Below are 21,392 nucleotides of genomic sequence, written 5' to 3' on the forward strand. Positions count from 1 at the left end.
TATGGAAACTGTCAGTACCTACCTCTTAGCTTTGGGTTTTTTTTTCTTTTTCAATGAAGATGAATGAGATAAAACATGGCAACAACTTAGTACGGTAAATGGCATATATTAGGAGTTCAGTTGATTTGTTAAAATTATTACTACTTTGTTAATCTTCAGGTACATTACGTTGCTGTAAGGGCCACTGAATATGAGAAAAACACGGACTTAGTACAATATCATAAGTGTACAGACCATTAACGTTGCAAAGTGAAAATGTTTGTGATTTTCAGAACTAACATTCTTTGTCAAAGACGACCTGGTCAAATTGAGTTTTTCTCCTCATGTTATGTGACTGGATTATTATAGACTCCTTCATGCCATTTTTTAGAGCTGTGAACGGCCGGCATACAGGGTGGTTACAATTGTTGCTGTTGTTATATGTGATTTCTGTTTTTTCTATTGCTTTCCCGCTTACCTTCAAAGACAGTATACCCATTTTTATAGGAAAAGCCTTTAAGGGAGCTGTTTCAAGCAAATACAGATTCTCACTATTAACAACGTATAAGCCATAGAATCCCAGAAGTAGAGGAATTTATGGTCAAGAGTTGAAAGGCAGTGATTTGAAAGGCAAGTCCCTTGAAAAGAACAGCTTCGTAAAGAGAGATTACACCATGTGACAGTGGTCAAGCTGACTCGCTGGTAACCGCATTACGTTAATCGAGCAACTCACAGTTCAGAACGAAAGGCCGGGTACTGCGGGGCAGTGCAAGTGAGGTGCAGGGCTTCTGGTTATTGGTGTTGTATCTGGCTTGTTTTCTCTTTTCCCTTTGGTTGATGGAGGCACTGAGTGAAGGGAGCAGCTCTCACTCCATATAAGCTGCACCCTGGTGGTCGCACAACAGCCCCCTTCCCCAGCTCACAGGCTGCAGGGTGTTCATTAGGGTGTGCACCGGGGACGGCAAAGACAGCACCCGCAAGTTCATTACCTAGCCAGCACAGTGGAGACGAGGCTGCCGTCCAGGGTGCGCTCAAGTTAGACATTCTCTATGGCCTGAAGATTGCATTGTAAGGTATATACCTATCTGGAAAAACACCACACATGCAGAAAGACGTGTTCGTGGATGTTTACTTGCTTGTCCAGCTTCCTAAGTGGAAAAGAGAAAGAGTCTAAATGCTGTCAGCTGGAGAATGAGTGTGTTCGCTGCAGTACAGTCGTAAGAGGGGAGATGATGCAGAGGTAAAAGGAAGGGACTAGATCATATAGTCAATATGAAAGTTCTTAAAAATATGTTGAATGGACAAAACAAGTTTCAGAATGAGACATAGTTTTGGTACATTTATACACATTTTAACAATGCATATTAAAAGTCATATTTGGGTGGGTACACCTATATGCATGGAAAGACATTTACATTTGGAGAGGAAAAACTTCATTTCAAATTCATATTAGCTCTTGTTTTCTGGACAGGCTGTAGAAAAGAGGGGACTGGGATTGGGGACAAAGAGGATAAGGAGAACCTCCACTTAACCTGCAATATTTCATTTTTTAAAGGACATATGGAAAAATACTCATAATTTTCCATTCTTGGCACTGGACATATGTATTGCAGAAGTTTTCTTTTGGATTTCTTATTGGAAAATAGCTGAAAGCTTGTCTACTTATAGTGAATCTAATATAATTATCCTCAGAAGAATTGTGTGTGTGTGTGTATGTATAACTATAGAGACATATTATATCCAAATACATCAAACATGGAGAATTTGTACCATATATATATACACATGTGTGTATATATGTTATCATATATATATATATATATATATATATATATATGGCCCATGTATTTCCCCCAAGCATAAATATAAATGACTAAAAATCTACTTTACCTAAGTATCATGGCCTCATGTTTTCTTTAAAATGAGATAGGGTGCAAATGTATAGTATCTTATTGGGAATTAATATCAAAGTGCCCAACATCCCTGATTTGGGCAGTAATTATATTTCTTTACATAAAGAAAGAAATTAGGGTACAGAAAGCCGCATGAGCTCCCGAAGACCGTCCTTCACCGCAGACGGTTGAGTCTAAGTTCGGGTGTTCGCTCTGGCTGTTTCAGTGTCTGGAGTCATTCGGTGTCCAACTTACCGCCTTTTTTGTGTGGACAAGTCAAAAATCAAAGTAATCTTGCTAATTATGTTTCTACTTATCCACGGAAGCATTTGGTGGACTGCAGTTATATATCGTGTGGGGTACTCTGAAGAGTGGATCAGAACGGAGATTCCCTTAGAAGTTTGCCTCATAGCACACCTGTTCACAGTCACAGCCTTCCCAGCTGGGAGGCAGAACCCCACTCCGTTCTCATTTCTTGATGCACTAAGCATCTTTTCCTCACCTTTTCTCTGCTGAAAACAGCATCTCTGCACAGTAAATCTGTAAGCAAATAGTAGCTTGTTAACTTTTCCTGGAAAAGATAACCCGTAGACCGACTCTCAGGCGTGATGGAGAAGAGAAGCGATGTCCCATGCGTCTGGGCACTGTGTTCCCATACCGCGCCGTGGGGTGCCGCTGCAGGTTTGAGTGCGGCTAGGGGTCCTGTGGACAGGAGCTGGCCATGGGCCTTGCAGGATCCATGGCATCTTGGCCACACATCTCATTCCACTTAGAATGAGAAAGAGATGGGAGCACATTGGTTCAACCTTGGCTTCAGCCACCTTCTCAAGGCCTGGTGGGACAGCTGGGTGATGCGCTCGCTGTCCCGTGTCCTTTTACTCCTGTACCAGTCCACCTCGAAGGGGTGTTGCGCACGTGAGCACATGCACATTTGATCTAGATTCAAATCCCACACTTAGCATGCGTCTGACCTTGGACAGCTCAGCAGTTTAACTTGGATAAGTCTTTTAGGTTCCTCACTTATAAAATGGGGTTAATAATTGCACTAAGCTTCACAGCAGTAGATTAAATGAAGTAACGGCTGGCGACCCTGAGTGCTCAACCATGAGCAGTAGGTGGTTTTCTTACCGCTCTCATTAGCTGAGTCCTCCAGTGACATTTATGAAGCACACACTCGGCGACAGGCACTTCTTCTCGACCCTGGGGCGGACAGCAAGTGTGGGGGAGACGATAAGCAGTGAACAGGTTATTTTACTCCCAGTGGTGATGAGTGGCGTCCAGCAGAAATGATGCAGGAGGGGGGCCCACAGAGTGACCGAGGAGACACGACTGCTTTAGCCTGGGCAGGCTGGGAGGCTTTCTCTGAGGAAGTGACATTTGAGCAGGGTCCTGACTGGAAGCCACCCAGTGAAGACGTGGGGTACAGGGGACACCACAAGTCTGAATGGCATGAGGCAGGGTGAGGCCTCACGGGAGGTCAGCAAGGTGGCCAGGGCTCCTGCAGCACCTGAGGCCATGGTAAGAGCTGGCACGGCTATGCGTCCAAGAGAAGTGGGAGCCTTTGGTGAGGCTGAGCAGGGGGTGACAGGAACAGATTTTGGCTTTTTGGTGTTTTTTTTTTTTTCCAAATGCCTACATGGGTGGTGAATCTATCATTACTATTTACCTTGCTCTAGTTTAGAAGGGACCCATTTTACAGTCATTCTCTGAATTACCAGAAATAGAATCATTTCTTCCTGAGCCCTGAGCTGGTGATGACACGCCACCTCTGTTGACTAATGCTTTCCAGCGATCCAGATGAAGGGCTCAGGGTTTTTAGGTTTTTGTCTTTTAAGCAACTTCACAATTTCAGAAAGCCATACAATCTAGAGGATAAAACAAAAAATGAAAATTAAAAAATTAAAAAATCTCCAGACTTAACAAGAAATATAATTCCAACTGGTATGCTGTCATCTGAGGGCTTAGTCCAGAAAAGTGGTTAGAAAGGCGCATACTGAATGCTTTACCTCCGAGCCCTCTTTTAACCCTTTTGATGGCCTTCTGGGGCAGGCACTGGTGTGTCTGTCTCAGGGAGGAGGGATTCTGAGTGGTTCCATAAGTTGCGGACTATGACACAGCTAGTAAATAGCTGAGGTAAGACTCGAACCCAGGCCCCTCGGACCTCTAGAACCTGTGATCTCAGCCACTTTATTTAGTTTTGATCTCAGCTACTTTGTAGATTCATGGGCACAGGGGCGGCGCGGCAAGTATTTTGTCCCTTGATGCAACCCAATCTCACCTCTTAGTCTAGCATTTTCTATTCTGAGACACAGTGTCCGGTGTTTTTCACCTGTCTCAAGCACTCTCCCATGTCTTGCTCGTAAGATCTTCATTCCTCTAAAATGTCCCATTCTCTCCAATTACTCCTTCCACCCCCACCCAATAAAATTCTCATCCCTCAGAGCAGTGGCCTTCCAGTAGTGTGAGGATGAGAGTAATGCAGAACGCACACTGAATGCAAGTGGCAAAAACGAATGTTTCTAAAGAAGACCGTGTATCACACAGAGTTAATTCACGATTAAATATTATGTTCGCGCAGTGTTTTTTTTGAAGGAAGTCTTTATTAAAGACCAGGTTCTCCTCTAGGATACAGCGTTGAACAAGATACCCAAGGCACCTCTCTCATGAGGTTCATGTGCATGGAAGACCACGAAACAAACAAACGAAAATGTTGAGTGCTACAGAACGTTAACTTAGACACCTATGATATGGGACTGGGAAAAGAGTAAAGCAAATGAATGTGAGAGTTCTTTGGGGGAGGTCTCAGTATAGATGGAGCAAGGGTTACTTTATGAACCAAATGCCAGATCAGTGGTGGTGCCACTCCCCAAGGGAGGGACCCCAGGGTGGGGGAAGAGGATTCTGGAGTATGGAACTTACGGAAATCTTACGAGACGGTGGAGATGCCATTGAGAAGTTGCATTTGTAAGTCCAGATCTTGGAAGAGGGGACAAGGCTAGAGATGTCTTTTGGGAAACATTGATGTGTACATAGGACAGCAAACGCCATCCCATGATTTGAAGTTTTCTGCAACCATCTTCCTCCTCTACTTCCCTCCCTTCCCTTCAGCTAGTCAATCTATTTGGGAAATCATCTACCCCAACAAGGAAATTGTTACTATCAGTGTTACCTCTGGAAGCGATGTCACAGAGCAGGACTATTGAAAAGAGACAAGTTCAGTGCTTCTAGGATGGGGATAAAAATTATATCCTGAAGTCAGATCGGTAGTCTTGATAAATATATCCATAATATTCTCTTGAGGTTACTCACTCATAACTCAAGACTTTCATCCTAGAGTGAGTGTCCATTAGAAGCGGCCCATTTACGTCATTCTCTGAATCACAGAATCCCAGGGGGTGGGGGCTGGGAGGGAAATGTTGGCTAGCAACCCTGAGTGCTAGTGGACCCTGCATTTCTGTGCGACTGGAGAAACACACTGCTGGAGGGAAGATGATGTCCCAAATAGCCTCTCGGCTGTAGGTGTGATTTTTCTGTGCCCAGGGCTTATTTGATAAGTGCAATGTAAACTAAGACAGCAAACCAAGATAGGCAAACAAATCAGTTATTATTTTCAATACACATGCCTGAGCGTAGCATTATTTTTTCATTGTCTTCCCTCAGGAATGCTTATAGCTGGAATATACATTATGCAGCAGAGAAGATTCTTCTGTCTTTTAAGGGAACCATTTTCTTCTCTTTCCTAATTAGGCTAAATCAGAAAATCACTTTTTCCATTTCTAATTTCTAGATCACCAAGAAAAATAAAGGGAAACAATATTATTGTAGGCCTTACAACTTACAGTTTTCATAAATATTTTTATTAGTACAACCACAAAACAGTGAAGTTTTGCTGTCCTCATTTTACAGTGGCTGGATAGAGCTGGGTGTCCTCCATTGGTAGAAAGACCATGTTGGCTCCCTGGGGCTCTGGGGCGGAACACCTGAGAACCTGCAGCCGGGCTTCATGGAGCCCCAGGGTGGGTTCCTAATTGCGTCACAGAGCATGGGCAATTAAGAACAAGGAAGCCTGTTTCTGTAGACTGGATTGTGTTCCCCCTGAAATCCATGTGTTGGAGCCCTAACCCCAAGCGTGATGGCATGTGGAGATGGAGCCATCAGGTGGTGACTGAGGTTATGTGAAATCAGGGCAGGGCCTTCATGATGGGATTAGTGCCCTTATGAAAAGAGACACCAGCAAGCTTGCTCTGGCTCTTTCTTTCAGCCATGGCAAGACAGTCAAAACCAGTGTTCCTAGAGTAGTTGTCTCCTCACAGCGGCTTCCGGGAGGTACTTCAGGGATTAGGAGCGGAACAGATCAGGGATCCTTTCAACCCATCGGTAGGCTAAGCCATCTCTGAGATTTCCCAGGCTGTCTAGAGACCCACAGTGTTGATGAACACGGCCTCTGCCTGTGGTCGACGGACCCAAGGTGGAGATTCTTAGCCCCTGTCTGCCCTCCCTCATAGACCTGTTAGGGGTGTGTGTGGGGGTGCCGCTCCCTAGTTCCTGTTCCTTGCCCAGCCCAAGCCAGAGAGTCAATTTCTGAGAATTTGACTTCAAAGTCATCATGCTCCGGGGCAGAAATCCTGGCTTACCTTGTGTCCTACCTCAGCGAGACACCTGAGCTCTCTCAGGCTACCTCAGCAGAAATGGGCTTTTGGCCCATTTTATCACATAACAAAACTCTGCTTCTCAGTGAACTTTTCTTTTGTGATCCAGGATATGGGACAGCTGTTGACTGGCATTTACTTTACTGCTTTCCTCTTATGCCTTTCGTCCTCATGACTCATCAAGGTTTAAAATGTTAACCGTCTTCTAAAGCCAACTCAAACATACAACCAACTTCCTTGATCCAAGTGCACAGCTGTCACCGGATACAACCACGCCAACACTGCCAGGCCCTGTCGCTGTCCGTCCAATGCAGAGGTGCTTCTCGGGCCCTTGTGTAGGTCTGACTTCATGCACGAACACAGCCCCTTGTTATTATCGACCAAAAGAGCCATCAGCAAGGCACAGGGACCTTGGCCTTACACTGGCCCACGATGTGGCCCTATTCTGCCTCTCCGGACCCTCTGTGTCCTTATGTCTGTAAAAGGATTGGACTGATGCCTTGGCTTCTTTGAGATATGACTTGAAGGGTCCCCTTTCTACTGCGGTTGGTGTTAGTATGTGGAAAACCACGCAGTGGACCTCACTTCTCCCTCCCCACCCCCATCCCCGGAAGGACTCAGACTCCTGATCGGAATGGCCTTTGCTGATAGGTCACAAATGTGCACTAAGCCACTCGTGCACACTCATCCTGGCCGGTGTCCTGATGAACAGACCTTGTCAGAAATGAGCGACGTGGGTTATGAGGAGAGTCACTGGGAACAGGACGGAGGGTTTTTTCTGGAAAGCCAGTTGACTTGAATCGAGGTTAGAATCCTCACCCAGGACATTTCACGGTCTGGCTCTGAAAGAGCGTGTCAGGGACTCGGCTGCCCTTGCTGACATATTTGCATTTTAGTCAGTGGTAGTGGCCACGTCTGCACCGTATTGCGCGGTTTCTCTTTACACGTTTATTCGACTTCTTCAGAGCCCCAGAGTGTAAGCGAGGCGGTCCTGCCAGTTCCTGATGGGTGTCTGTCCCCAGGGGTCTGCGCTGCGACTCCCGTGCCTCAGCCCAGTCAGGCCGTGGCCGCATGCAGCCGCCGAGCCGACGTGCCCGAGAGCGGAGCCGCGGAGCCCGGGAGGAGTAAACCGCGCTCAGATGAGCGAGCGCGGACAGACAGACCGACGAGCGCGGGCAGACAGTCTGACGGGGCCGCGCAAACCCTGCACGACTCTTTCCGAGGGCGCGGCCTGGCTCTGGCTCTGGAGGCCCAGGGCAGCCGCCCCGCCCTCAGTTCACCTCTGACGCAGCCAAGCGCTCTCGAGCACAACGTCGGCCTCTTTACCGAATTGTGCTGGAATTTTCGGTAACCTCGGAGCTGGACGTCATTGTGTGGCCTGAGCTGTGCCCCCCAAATGCACTCGTTGAAGTCCCGAGCCTGGGGACCTCGGACGGTGGCCGCGTTCGGAGGCCGCGTGTGTCAGGGGTGGCGGAGTGACGTGTGAGGTGACGTTGTGACGGAAGGCGGAGTGGACGCCGAAGCCGTGGCGGGTCGCGGTCACAGAGTGGGGACAGCGCGGGGTTCGGGGAGAGGAGCCGCGGGAGCGACGGTCCGGCCGATGCAGTGACCGCAGGCCGCGGCCCCCGGCGCCGCGAGAAGTCGGTTCTGCTGCGCTGGTCCCGGCTGCGGTGCTGGTCGCGGTGGGACCCGCGGACGGACCCGTCGCACGGGCCTCGCTTCGGCCCCGTTCCGCGGCGCCCCGTCCCGGCAGGCGGTTGTTGAGCCTTCGTGCGGCCACTTCAGCCGCCAGAACCTGCTCCTCGCGTGGCGTCACCACCGGCTCTCCGTGGGACGCGGCGGAAAACCCGCTCAGGGCGGCGCCGTGGCCGCGCCGTTTCCCTGAGAAGCCGGCGAGCGGCTGCGGCCAGAGTCTCACCGGGGTCACGGGTGCGCTCAGAGCCCGGTTGCTTCTTCCCGCGGGCTTCCCCCGCGGGTCAGGCGTCGGGGCGGCCGAGCGGGGCCCCGCGGCTCCCTCAGTGCCGGCTTCGCGGCCGGAAGCGCTTCTGCTGTGGCGACGGCTCGCGGGGTGACGCGACTGGTCCCTCCTCAGCCGCGTGGCCCTTGGCCGCGGGCCAGTGTCCCCTCATCGCCTCGCCGCCCCGGTTTGCTCCCGGGTGTCCCGCAGAGCGTCGTACCCCGGACGGTTCTTTTCCCTCGTGGTTCTGCTCCTTTTCGTCTCCTCAGCTATTCCTCTTCCTCAGCGCTGCATCCTGCTGTGCTCGGGCGGAAGCCCGCGCGGCGCAACCGTCGCTGCTACAGAACAGTAACTCCTCCCGGCCCGGTCGTGACTCTCCCTCAGCCTGGATCTTGATGAACGTGTTTAATTCCTCAAATTTCGCGTTGAAGCCCACGAAAACTCTGAGGCCTTTTTCAAACGAACGGCTGTACCGAATGTCGGTGACCTCTCGTCTGGAATGACAGGGTTTGTGTTTGGACACGTATGTCGGTCATCCTACGGGAAATGTTTAAAACAAAAATTTATACAGCGCGTGCGCCTGTGTGTGTTTGATCACTGTTACTCAAGCGGAAACTGTAATGACGCAGCATATGTGCTTTCCGAGGAGTGGGTTCCATTAGTTAAGGTTCTGTTTTCGTTTGAACATCCTTATTTTTCCACCTAGAGATACACACAACCTAAGAAAAAGTAGAGAAACTAAAGGAACAACAGAGAGAATGTAAATACGGCCAGGACCGATGCAGTGACCTGAGTGATGGCTCCCATAGTTAGGCTCTTAGCTTATCAGGCACTGGGAAGAGGAAATATTTGAAGGCAACAAAATAAAGAATAAAGACCAACAGAGGCTCAGACTTCACTTTCACTTTTTTTTCCTAACAGAAAAAAATGGGAAGCATTGGTAGCTGCACAAAACATAGGTAAATAAATAGGCTTTTTCTCCATTCACTCTTCTGACAATGTGTTCTTCTTACGCTCTGTTGTACAAGGACGAGCACAAGCCCACTATAACGCGCTTAATGATGGAAGCTGAGGAGCTTGGTGTCTATTGGGTGATCCCCTTGTGGTGCTGTGGTTGGTATGGGAGTGCCGTTGGCTCTTTGAGCTTTGGGGCAGGGATGCTCACTCAGTCTTCTAGTGAGGTAGGCGGGTGGGTTTCCCAAGAACTCTGTTACCTGCTTGTGCACCATGTGTTGAAGATCTACTGTGTGATGCTTCAGGAGGCCCACATAACCAAACCACGGAGAGCTAGTCCTTGAATTACTGCTTGTTCCTACAAATGACTTAATATGTATCTTCAACCATAGCCTAACATTAATCACAAAATGGTGCCAAATATGGGCATCCTTTTTTTTTAAATCATCCTAGTTCTAGGTCTTTTTGTAGGTCGATTCATCCTTTCACATGCCCATTTCTTATATACATACACACACACATAAAATTATAGACGGAATACATTCATGGAGCACATTGCGTTCACCACCATATCCCTGGCACTTAGCATAGTGTATTCAAATATTGTTGAGTGGTGTTCTATTCATATTTTCACTCTATTGAGGAATATTTATTGAGTGCCTGCTGTATGCCAAGCACTGGGGATCAAATTCAGCCAACATTAAATGGAATTTGACTTTACCCTGCACGGAGCATACATGGCTGGAGGACAGAGAGCTGAGCAGAGCACTGTGCCAAATAGGCTGCAAAGAAAGATGTTTCCTAATGGAATCTTGTTTCTACTAGAAGCTTTGATTCAGAGGTTCCAATTGTGTTACATATTATACTTTTTGATGAACCAAGTGGTCCTTGAAGCAAATAAGCACTTTTCTTAAGACTCTCTCTATAGACTGCCACTTCCTTTGTCTAGAAAGAATACAATAATGGCAATGCTGATTATTTCATGTGCTTTTCTTAACTATATGTTTATGTGGTTTACTCGCACCCCATCTCACATAAGTTCAAAAGATAAAAATAATACTGAATACTAGCTAGGATGTCATATTGTTTTAAGCCAAAATAGAGACTCAGATAATATCCTTTCAGGTTGGAGGACTATGGGTCAAACACCATACATCATTTAGCATGGTTATTTATAGCTACATGAAACATAGTGACTGATCTCTGTTCATTCTTTGAGAAATAACGCATGGGAAAAAATTCAAGAAGTATTAAAAGATACCCAGTAAAGTCTCTCTCCCACCCATGGGACAGTATTTCCGGTCCTCCTCCCTGGAGAGAATCATTGTTATGAGGTTTTAGTGTTATCTTTCCAGAGATATTCTGTTCACATGTAGGTGCAAACACGTATGTGAAACTCTCCTTCTCTGACATAAATATTAGAACGTCATACTTAATATTCTGTAGTGTTTTTTAGCTTGCTTTAGATGGCAGTGTCAAGGAGTTAGAGTTGGCAGATTGATAATAAAATGTACATATTCAAAATTTAAATATTATAAAACAAAAATATAAAATTTGCTAGTCTTTGATACAGGGTCAGATTTTTTCTTTGAAAACAGTGTTGCTGGTTGGGGTTAAACCAAATGTATAATCTATTATTTCTGTCAGTTTCGGTATCTTTTTTTTTAAGATTTTTATTTATTTGACAGACAAAGATCACAAGTAGGCAGAGAGGCAGGTGGGTGAGGGGAGGAAGGCAGGCTCCCCGCTGAGCAGAGAGCCTGATTGCGGGGCTCAGTCCCAGGACCCTGGGATTATGACCTGAGCCGAAGGGCAGAGGCTTAGCTCACTGAGCCACCCAGGTGCCCCAGTTTTGGTATCTTTAATGTGGAACATGAACTTAAAGGTACTTTCAAAATAACCTGAGAGCTGAATTCTTTTAGTTTTTATTTATTTTAACCCAGATTTTAATGGTTGTCTTTCCTATGTCTAATTTGACAGTTTTACCTTTTAAATTTTGATTATTATATAATTATCAAGAATACATAACTGCACAGCAAAGAAAGCAGTCAACAAAACTCAAGGGCAACATGCTGAATGGGGAGAAGATATTTATAAATGACATATCCAATAAAGGGTTAGTATCCAAAATATATAAAAAACTTACACAAAATACAAAAAAATCACATAATCTAACCAAGAATGGGCAGAAGTCATGATCAGACATTTGTCCAAGGAAGGCATCCAGATGGCCAACAGACACATGAAAAGATGCTCAACACCACTCATCATCAGGGACATGCGGATCACAACCACAGTGTAGTATCGCCTCACACTGTCATGATGGCTAAAATTGAAAACTCAAGAAACAACAAATGTTTGGTAAGGAAGTGGAGAAAATGGAACCCTCACATACTGTTGGCAGGGAATGCAAACTGGTGCAACCACTCTGGAAAATAGTATGGAGGTTCCTCAAAAAGTGAAAAGCAGAACTGCCCTATAATCCAGCAAGAGGAACAGCACTTCTTTTTGCCCCCCCCATGTCATTAATTTACTTAAGTGTACATTAAATTGTGTTACTGTAGGTTCATTGAGCTCTTGAGCAAGGCAGGCTCCTTTTGAGGACAGAGATAAAGACATCTTCCTAGTCTTCCAGGAACTCACAATCTTCTGCACACAAGGTGTAGACTGTGACAGATAGTCTAATGGAAACAAATAGTCTAATAGTATTAATGGAAGAACAGAAGGAGATAGGATCAGTTGCTCTTGGAGACATTTGGAGACATTTCTCAGAGGGGATGATCTTTTTCAAGAATGGACTCTTACGGGACTGGAAGAGATTATGCTGAGTGAAATAAGTCAAGCAGAGAGAGTCAATTATCATATGGTTTCACTTATTTGTGGAGCATAACAAATAGCAGGGAGGACATGGGGAGTTAGGAGAAGGGAGTTGGGGGAAATTGGAAGGGGAGGTGAACAATGAGAGACTATGGACTCTGAAAAACAATCTGAAGGGTTTGAAGAGGTGGGGGGGTTGGAGGTTGGGGGAAGCAGGTGGTGGGTATTAGAGAGGGCATGGATTGCATGGAGCACTGGGTGTGGTACAAAAACAATGAATATTGTTATGCTGAAAATGAAAAAAATGATTAAAAAAAAAAGAATGGACTCTTAGAATCACAGATGCCAGTGCCCAAAGTTGTGTCGAGGACAGGTGAGTTGTCAGCTCTGGCACTTCTAGGTAAGCACTTGGTCTGAGCATGGGTGGTGGGAGCTCCTGCCACATGTTTTTCAGGTCACCGACTGTGGCCACGTCTCCTTCCCTCTATCTGGTTGCTTTCGCTACAGTTGGGGCATGAGAAGAGTGTACCTTGATGGAGGCTTGGGTCACCTTCTTAGAGTTGGAATTCCAAGGAATGCCAGCTATGATCCTTTCAAAGCAGCGAGCCATGGGAATGGAACACAGGACAGCAGGAAATGACATAGAACAAGAAGAGGGAGGAAGGAGAGGAGATTCCAGATAGTGATGGTAAAAACCTATTCTGCTAGACAGGGCAGAGAAATCCTGGCAGGACGTCCACAGTAATACTGATAGAGATTGGTTGGGAAGAGGGAGATGGATTTGAGAACACATGAGTTTTCTAGACTGACATTTAACTCTTTGAAGGCCTAAACCTTATATTTTAATTATTTTCTAGAGAGTTTGGATATATTTTTTCAACCTTTTTAAAATTAATGACTGTGGGAAACCTCATCATCTTAAGGTCATCAGTATAAATTGGTGGTCATGCTTGAAATGAGTTTCATTCTTGGGGAGGAGGGCAATGCTTCCATGAAGCTCTAAAATCTTGACTGTAATTAGCAGCTGATGTCTGCCTGGTCTAGAAAGACATCGGTAACAGTATCTGAAAGAGTCTTTTTTTACTGACAAGTTTATATAGACTGTGAAAGGATGACCTTGCAATAACGGAACCCAAATCAGGGGTGAGACCATACACTGTTTACCACACAGAAAATCGAAGCGGATTCATACGCGAGGCAGACTGTAGACTCTGCTCCCAAGCGTCTGATGTTAATGACCAATTCTGTCTCATGAGGAACTGCGAAACTCCAGCCAGTGCTTGTCCGAGTGCTTTGTAACCTGTTCGGAATGTTCTCTGAATCTTAGTTTGTTGCTCGTGTATCTTTGTCGCCCACTGGGCCCATAGGCCACAATTCCTCTGCCCTGGAGTGCGTGCATCCCCATGTGCAGGCCTTGAACATGGCGGCGTGGAACCGCCAGAACTGTCTGCAAATACCCTCCTTTTGATTTTGCTGAAGACAGTCTTCATCCAGAGCATTTTGTCTTATTTAGGGGCCTTTCCTTCTTGGGAGGTTTATGTTTTTCCCAGTAGAGGCTTGCAAAGGCTTGCTGCCAAGTCATATTGCTGAGAATGGGATCTCTTCGTGTTGTATGGCTCTTCTGTCTCCCAGAGCTGAGCATTATCTGGTAATCCTGCTTGGTCTTTCTTTGAAGGCTCAGTGCCTGTGCTGTCTCTGGAAGAAAAAGTGGTTTCCGGATTGGAGCTGAACTGCAGAAGGTCACTCATCGCTTCACAAATCCTGGACTCTGATTCTCCTGTATCTTTCAGATGCCCTGTCTGGTTAATGGTTTTCTCATTGTTTCTCTGCCTGTGATTGTCCTTCCAGTTACCTCTGTCCAGCTAGTTCCAACTCGGTGTCCTAGGCACCCTCAGGGATAGCTAAGAGCCCTCCTTTGTGCTCCCTATTGTTTTGTGAATACCTTTTAATATTAAATTATTTGCTTATATTTCTGTCTCTCTTCTACACTGTAAGTTCCTTGAAGTCAAGGAGGAATTCTTCTTCATTTCTTATTCCCCTTGAGTACAGCCTCGTGTATGATACATATGGTGTCTCGATAATGTTTACTGAGCAGAAGTCACGTTCTTTGTGGCTTAGAGAGCTACAACTCTCTAAGTTGTGGCTCTCTAACAAGGGGAGAGTATTCAGCCACATTATAGAAGGGTTAAAACTAGACAAGTGGCCTCATAACGAATCTACACTTTGTAGGGCATTGCAGAGTGCTCACAATGATATCTGCCAATACCATGAATTGTAGTTACGTAAGAAATCAGAATCTCCTTTTATATTTTTGCTCAAATACAGAATCAAGGTGTTTGAAGAGTAGTTGACAAGTGATTTGCGTTTTCCGTGGTGTAAGTTGTTTTCTACTAAATCATTTGCTTCTTACAATTGTGCTCCTCCTCTTTATAGTAAGTTCACTTACACCAACAACCTATCCTAAAATTGCCTTTATTTCTTGCTTAATTTTATACTTATGGACTTCTTGTTGTGATATAGGAAAGCGATGATGTCGTCTTCGGACTTCTTTACTTTAGGGGTTCAGTAAGTATCTATCTCACTGAGAAGTGTTTTTCAGCCTATTCTTGGTATTTCCAGACCTCTTAGTGCTTAGGAATATTCTAGGACTTTGAACAAGTGCTCTATATTCAGTGTAAACACTTTGATTGTCCAGAAAATGATTAGTAAAACATTTAGATTTCTTTTTATTAGAAAGTCCCTAATTCATGAGTGTGCATGAATTCATTTTCTAGGGCTGCAGCAACAAAGCGCTGACTGGATGGCTTAAAAACCAGAAATTTGTTTCCTTAACGTAAGTTCTCGAAGCCACAGTCCAGGCTCGAGAGGTCAGCAGGTCGTATTCCCTCTGAGGGATTTTCCTCCTTGGCTTGCCTTCTTCCCATCTGCACCTGGTCCTCTCTCTGTGCCTCTCTCTGAACTATTTCCTCTCCTCTGACCAGGACACCAGTCATACTGGCTTAGGACCCACCCGTATGACATTATTTTACCTTAATTACCCCATTACAGGCCCCATCTCTTTCACAGTCACTCCAGGGTACTGGGGGTTTCGGACTTGGACTTCAACATAGAAATTTCATAGGGACACAATTTAGCCCATAACAGTGAATAATGTGGCAGTTTAAAATATCACATTCAGGTATTAAAGAAATTCTTGGGTTGCTGAAATACTTCTAAGTGACTATTTAATAAATACACACCTACTTCTTCCCTTTCCATAGATCAAAATGTTGCCTTCCTTTCTGTTCACAATTTTACTCTTGCCGCTTTCTTGATGCCACTGGCTGCCCCAGAGTGGTTGGTGAGGACGAAATGCTAGTGCTCCTCTCACTCTTGTCAGAAAACAAAGGGGTACTCGGATCCTGTTCTTTAAAATGATGATGGTGATGATGATGGTGATGATGGTGATGATGGTGATGATGGTGATGGTGATGATGATGGTGATAATGGTGATGGTGGTGATGATGGTGTTGATGGTGATGATGATGATGGTGATGATGGTGATGGTGATGATGGTGATGGTGGTGACGATGGTGATGCCACCGCCAGTGCGATTTACTGAGTACCTGTTTTGAGTGAGTCACTGTATGGGAATCATCACAGCCAGCCTGCAACTGGAAGTGATGATCTCTGCTTGATACAGGAAGAAACTGAGGCTCAGCGAGAAGAAGTAACTTGTCGTGGAAACTTCGGTTCCCTTGTCTCCTGTAAGGTTTGGTCCTGAAGGACTATCAGTTGTGAGATTAGAAATGCGGGACAGAAGTGAAAGATATCAAGCTAATAGTCACCTGCTTCTTGGTGGCCATCTGAGACCCAAGGGTCCCAGGTGTTACAGTGACTGGATTTCACATGGTAGCGGTTTGAAGGCACAGCACCATCGACCTCTAGAATGGGGCTGAGTGACTTCAGGTTACTTTTAGGCTAGGACCTGTGGATTATGGCCTGCAGTGAAAACCAGTTATCAGGATTACTGATTCAGAGGTGGTCTCAAAAGAAAGGCTCAAAAAGAAATGCAGTATGAACACAAGGAAGTTGTATTATCAACATTTTAAATAATGGGATTATGGGAAAGTATCAGTGGGAGCTGCTTGACCCGGGTTGAGCTAGACCCGTGGTTCTTCATCCTGGCTTAGTATCAGAAAACCTGGAGGCTTTCTAAAGGACAGTGCCTGGGTTCCAAGCACAGAGATCTTTATCGAGACTAGCATGGGCCTGGACATCTGTTATTTTTAATAGTTACCTGAGTAAATCTGACATAAGCCAAAGTTAACAAGAACTAATGAGCTAGATCATGGTTAGCAAGCTATAGCCCATGGGCCAAATCTGGCCTGCTACCTGTTTTTCTATGGCCCAGAATTTAAAAAAAAAAAAAAAAAAAAAAGAATGGTTTCTATACTTTTAAGTGGTTGAAAAAAAAAATCAAAGAAAATAATATTTTGTGATGCATAGAAATTACAGTTGTCCCGTGAACAACGTGGATTTGAACTGAGCAGATCCACTAATACACAGAATCTTTTTCATAACTATAGTACAGTACTGCAAATATATTTTCCTTATGTTTTTCTTACATTTTTCTCCATCTTATTTTAATAATGTAGTATATAATACGTACAACATATAAATCTGTGTTAATTGACTTTTATGTTATCGGCTGGGCTTCCAGTCAATAGTAACTACTTGTAGTTAAATTCTGGGGGTTGTCAAAAGAGAGATGTGGATTTTCTACTGTGCAGGGAGACTGCGCCCCGACCCCTGCCTTATTCAGAGGTCAACTGTCCTATGAGATTTAAATTTCACTGTTCATAATTCAGATTTTATTGGAATACAGCCATGCGTGCTCCTTCATGTACAGTGTCTGTGGCTGCTTTCATGCTACAGTGGAAGGTTGAGTAGTTGCGAGAGACATACAAACCCTCAACTGCTTATGGCATGGTCTGGCCATTCATAGGAAATGTTTTACTGACCCCTGAGTTAGGCTATGTCAAGATCATCAACAGAGCTAGATTAGAACTGAAAAAGAAGACATTGGTCTGGGTGACTTGTATGTTTTTGTGTGTATTTTGCACTTTAGCGTCCTGTGGGGCTTGTTATGTTGCTGTTGTTTTCTAGCAGTGGGACCCTGTTGATGGATCCAAGCTAGTTTGTTCAGGAAGTCTTTTACCAAACAAGGTTGAAACAGATACTTTTTTAAAAAAATAATTTGTAAAAATTTTTTATAAACATATAATGTATTGTTAGCCCTAGGGGTTCAGGTCTGTGAATTGCCAGGTTTACACACTTCACAGCACTCACCATAGCACATACCCTCCCCAATGTCCATAACCCCACCACCCTCTCCCTATACCCCTTCCCCCGGCAACCCTCAGTTGGTTTTGTGAGATGAAGAGTCCTCTTCTGGTTTGTTTTCCCTCCCGATCCCATCTTGTTTCATTTATTCTTTTCCTACCCCCCAAACCCTCCATGTTGCATCTCCACTTCCTCATATCAGGAGATCATATGCTAATTGTCTTTCTCCGATTGACTTATTTCACTAAGCATAATACCTTCTAGTTTCATCCACGTCATCGCAAATGGCCAGATTTCATTTCTTTTGATGGCTGTGTAGTATTCCATTGTATATATATACACTACATCTTCTTTATCCATTCATCTGTTGATGGACATCTAGGTTCTTTCCATAGTTGGATTGCTGCTATAACATTTGGGTGCACGTGCTCCTTTGGACCACTATGTTTGCATCTTGGGGTAATACCCAGTAGTGCAATTGCTGGGTCATAGGGAGCTCTATTTTCAACTTTTTGAGGAACCTCCATGCTGTTTTCCAGAGTGGTTGCACCAGCTTGCATTCCCACCAGCAGTGTAGGAGGGTTCCCCTTTCTCTGCATCCTCGCCAGCATCTGTCGTTTCCTGACTGGTTAATTTTAGCCATTCTGACTGGTGTGAGGTGGTATCTCATTGTGGTTTTGACTTGTATTTCCCTGATGCAGAGTGATGTTGAGCACTTTGAAATATATACTTTTTCCTTAAAACATACCAGTAAAAAGAACATAGTGTCCACAGAATATGATAACCCAGAACTTTTCAATACTGAGTTCCCCTAAAATCCCTTTTATATCCTTTCCTCTCCCATCTCTGCCCCTCAACACTTTTTCTCTTTCTCCCATCCTTCTGTTCCATATTTGCAGGTGATACCAGCTGGATGCCTTGAAGCTTTCCTTTCCCTGATTCAAGGATGGGCAAAGAGAACTGTGTTTGCTGGAATAATTTTAATATAAAAACGTAGTTGAGCAAGATGAGGAAAATACCACTGACTAACCTATTGGCTTATTTCTTTTACCTTCGAGTTTTCACCCACTCGAACTTAGAAAAAAAGAAAAGCGTTAAGGTTAGGAAGAGTAACAGAAAATGGAAAACAAACTAGAAACAGAAATCCCCACCATCAGGTTGCGGTTTTGTGCAAAGACGCAGCCACCATTTGCTTCCAAGCCGCTCACTCAGCTCAGATGGGAGAGACCATAACCCTGTGCTTGGAGGCATCACTTAAGGCCTTTTTTTTCTCTCGTAATTTTGGTTGGTGGTGTTTGTGAGGAGGAAGCGATGTTGACATATATTCATTAGTTCGGTCAGCATATGATATCATGGATTTATTTTTAAATAAGGAAGATGTATCCGTTGAACTGATAGGAAGAAAGTATTTGATTCCAGATCGTTTATTATTCATCATTGGATGATAGTTTTTGATGACCTTGAGAGTCTCCTTATAAAACTCATTGGTGGCTTGGGTATTGCATGTGGGACCATGTTCATGTTCACGTTCTCATTTCTGTCCTGCCCTTCCCCATCATCGTGAAGTAGCTACAGCCCCCGGCATGTTTCCCCTACAGCCGTCTGGAAGGAAGCCAGTAAAGTCATTACAAATGGCCGTGTGCCCAGACTATCTTAAAAAAGCATTGACTGTGCTTACTAATTCAGTTTCAGGAAGGGTGATGTTCGCTTTTATATTAACGAGTGTTTTGAAAAGACAGAGGGCAGATATGTTGGGAGCAGTTTTCTTCTCCTTGGAGGCCATGGTTAAATTAGTTGTCCTTTAGCTTCCCAGATCCCAGGTCCAAGCACTGCTGGCTGACGGAGGATGTGGACGGGAAATGTATGTAATGTTGGTGTGTTTTATGTCTCGTACAGGGTCTCGACTTACTAACCGTTGCTTGTTTGTGTTCAAGGGTTCTTTACATTGGCCTGGCCTGCAACACGGCGCGCTATATTTACATTTCCTATCTGGAGAATGCCTGGACTGTTCTCCCCATGGAAGTTCTTCAAGGTAAGCCAACAGCTGGACTTAGAATTATTTTTCTCCCTGACTGAGCTAGGACTATGTAAACCTTCAGTGGCCATGAGCATCTGACTCTGAAAAGAAGGGCAGACCTGCTGTTCTGTATGGTTCCGAAGGGTTCAGGAAGAGGTGACATCAGGGGCTGGTTCTTCAGCGACTCTGAGTGTGCTGTTTGTGCAGCCAAACAAAGCTGGGTTGTCTATGCCCTTGTGATTAAACAAGAGGAGGAACTCGAATGAACTCCAGGTACAGTTAAGCCTCTACATCCAAAGGGTTTTAAAGTATAAAAGATTGATCTTTTAAAGACTTTGGTGTTTTGGTGTTTGTAGGTTAATTGTACATGCTGAAAACAGGTTGTCATAATTATTTTGATTCTTCAGCTCTTTTATCACATCTAGTGATTTACAACCTAAAGGTTTATATTCAAGCTGTTATTTTCCCATGAACCTTTTAAATCTTTGCTCAAATGTCCCTGACCAGGGTTCTCTTTGCTTCACTGGACTGCTTCCCTCAACAGATTACAGTGAAAAAAAAATTTTCTAGGAGCCTCTTACCATGGGCTTAGGAGCAGTAAAAACTGGGATTTCTATCCAAAGCTCATTGACATATTAGCTCCTATAATCTATATACTGAAGACTCTTGTTAACCGCTTGGCGGAACCATTTGGTGGTTGGCATGATGATTACAATAAAAGTTTAGGCCAAGATTATCAGAGTCGAGGCCTCTGGGACAGCCCAGGCTCCAAATCATTAATTCTCCTGAGTAGTCTGTGGTTATTTACAGTTTCATTAGCTTTATAGGTTGCCATTCTCACTCTCCCCTAAACCTGAGGAAACAAATACAGTACCATCTACATAATTTCTCATCATGATATCTAAGAGGACTCATTATTGTACATCTGAACAAAAGGTACAAAATGCAAGAGCATTCATCAAATCCCATTGTGGCAATTAAAAAAATTATCCTTATTGAAAGGAGGTATAATTTTTATTCACATGATAATTATAAAATTAAAATATATGCATATTCTAAAGATGCTATTCTCAGGCCTGATCCAATGGTATAATTGTGAAAGGAGATTTGTTTAAAACAGAAAATGGAAATTTGTCTTATAATAAATTATTGTTTATAATAATTAGAACTCTGGAAGAGTCTTGAGGTAGAGCATGTCTCAGCACTGTGTCACTTAAGAAGAACAAAGCACTAACTGTGGACTGTAGGAAAGAATTGGCAGCAACGAGGTCAATGCAACGCAGTTCTCAGGATTTTCCCAGCTCTGGTTTTACGAGGCAGGACCCCCCCCTTACATAACCGCTTTACTTGTTGGTGTCCCACAGTGTGCAGACTCTAGATTAAAAAACAAACTCACTAACTGGTGCCCACAGAAAAGATATTGTAATAGTATGTGCATATATATTTTTCCTCCTTTAATTTAATATAAGTTAGATGGAAAAGGACATAAATGACTCAAGAAAAGAGAGCAAAAGAGAAGCTTTTTAAATGAAATGCAGTGAGACACTATGGACTCTGAAAAAACAATCTGAAGGGTTTAAGAGGTGGGGGGGGGGGGGTGGGGGAAGCAGGTGGTGGGTATTAGAGAGGGCACGGACTGCATGGAGCACTGGGTGTGGTACAAAAACAATGAATACTGTTATGCTGAAAAAAAATGAATTTAGCATAGTAGCACAATATGAGGACAATATGTAAAAATCAGTTGTATATGTACACAGAAGGTATAAAAAATAAAACATGAAATTTAAACTAAAAAAAAATGA

At 44.4% G+C, this 21,392-nt stretch overlaps 1 protein-coding gene across 10 annotated transcripts in view; it reads left to right on the plus strand.

The window, feature by feature from the left end:
* The window catches only part of MFSD6 (major facilitator superfamily domain containing 6), a 69,271-nt gene that overhangs the window by 30,383 nt on the left and 17,496 nt on the right, over positions 1-21,392 (plus strand). For all 10 annotated transcript variants that reach the window (XR_007125738.1, XM_047720601.1, XM_047720602.1 and 7 more), the window contains one exon: positions 19,508-19,605. Coding sequence is in view for 9 of the 10 variants with exons in the window: in XM_047720601.1 (XP_047576557.1) it covers positions 19,508-19,605 (98 nt within the window). In the remaining variant the exon portion in view is untranslated. The remainder of the gene's footprint in view (positions 1-19,507; positions 19,606-21,392) is intronic.

This window comes from Lutra lutra, chromosome 3, assembly GCF_902655055.1.
Source record: "Lutra lutra chromosome 3, mLutLut1.2, whole genome shotgun sequence".
NCBI lineage: Eukaryota > Metazoa > Chordata > Mammalia > Carnivora > Mustelidae > Lutra > Lutra lutra.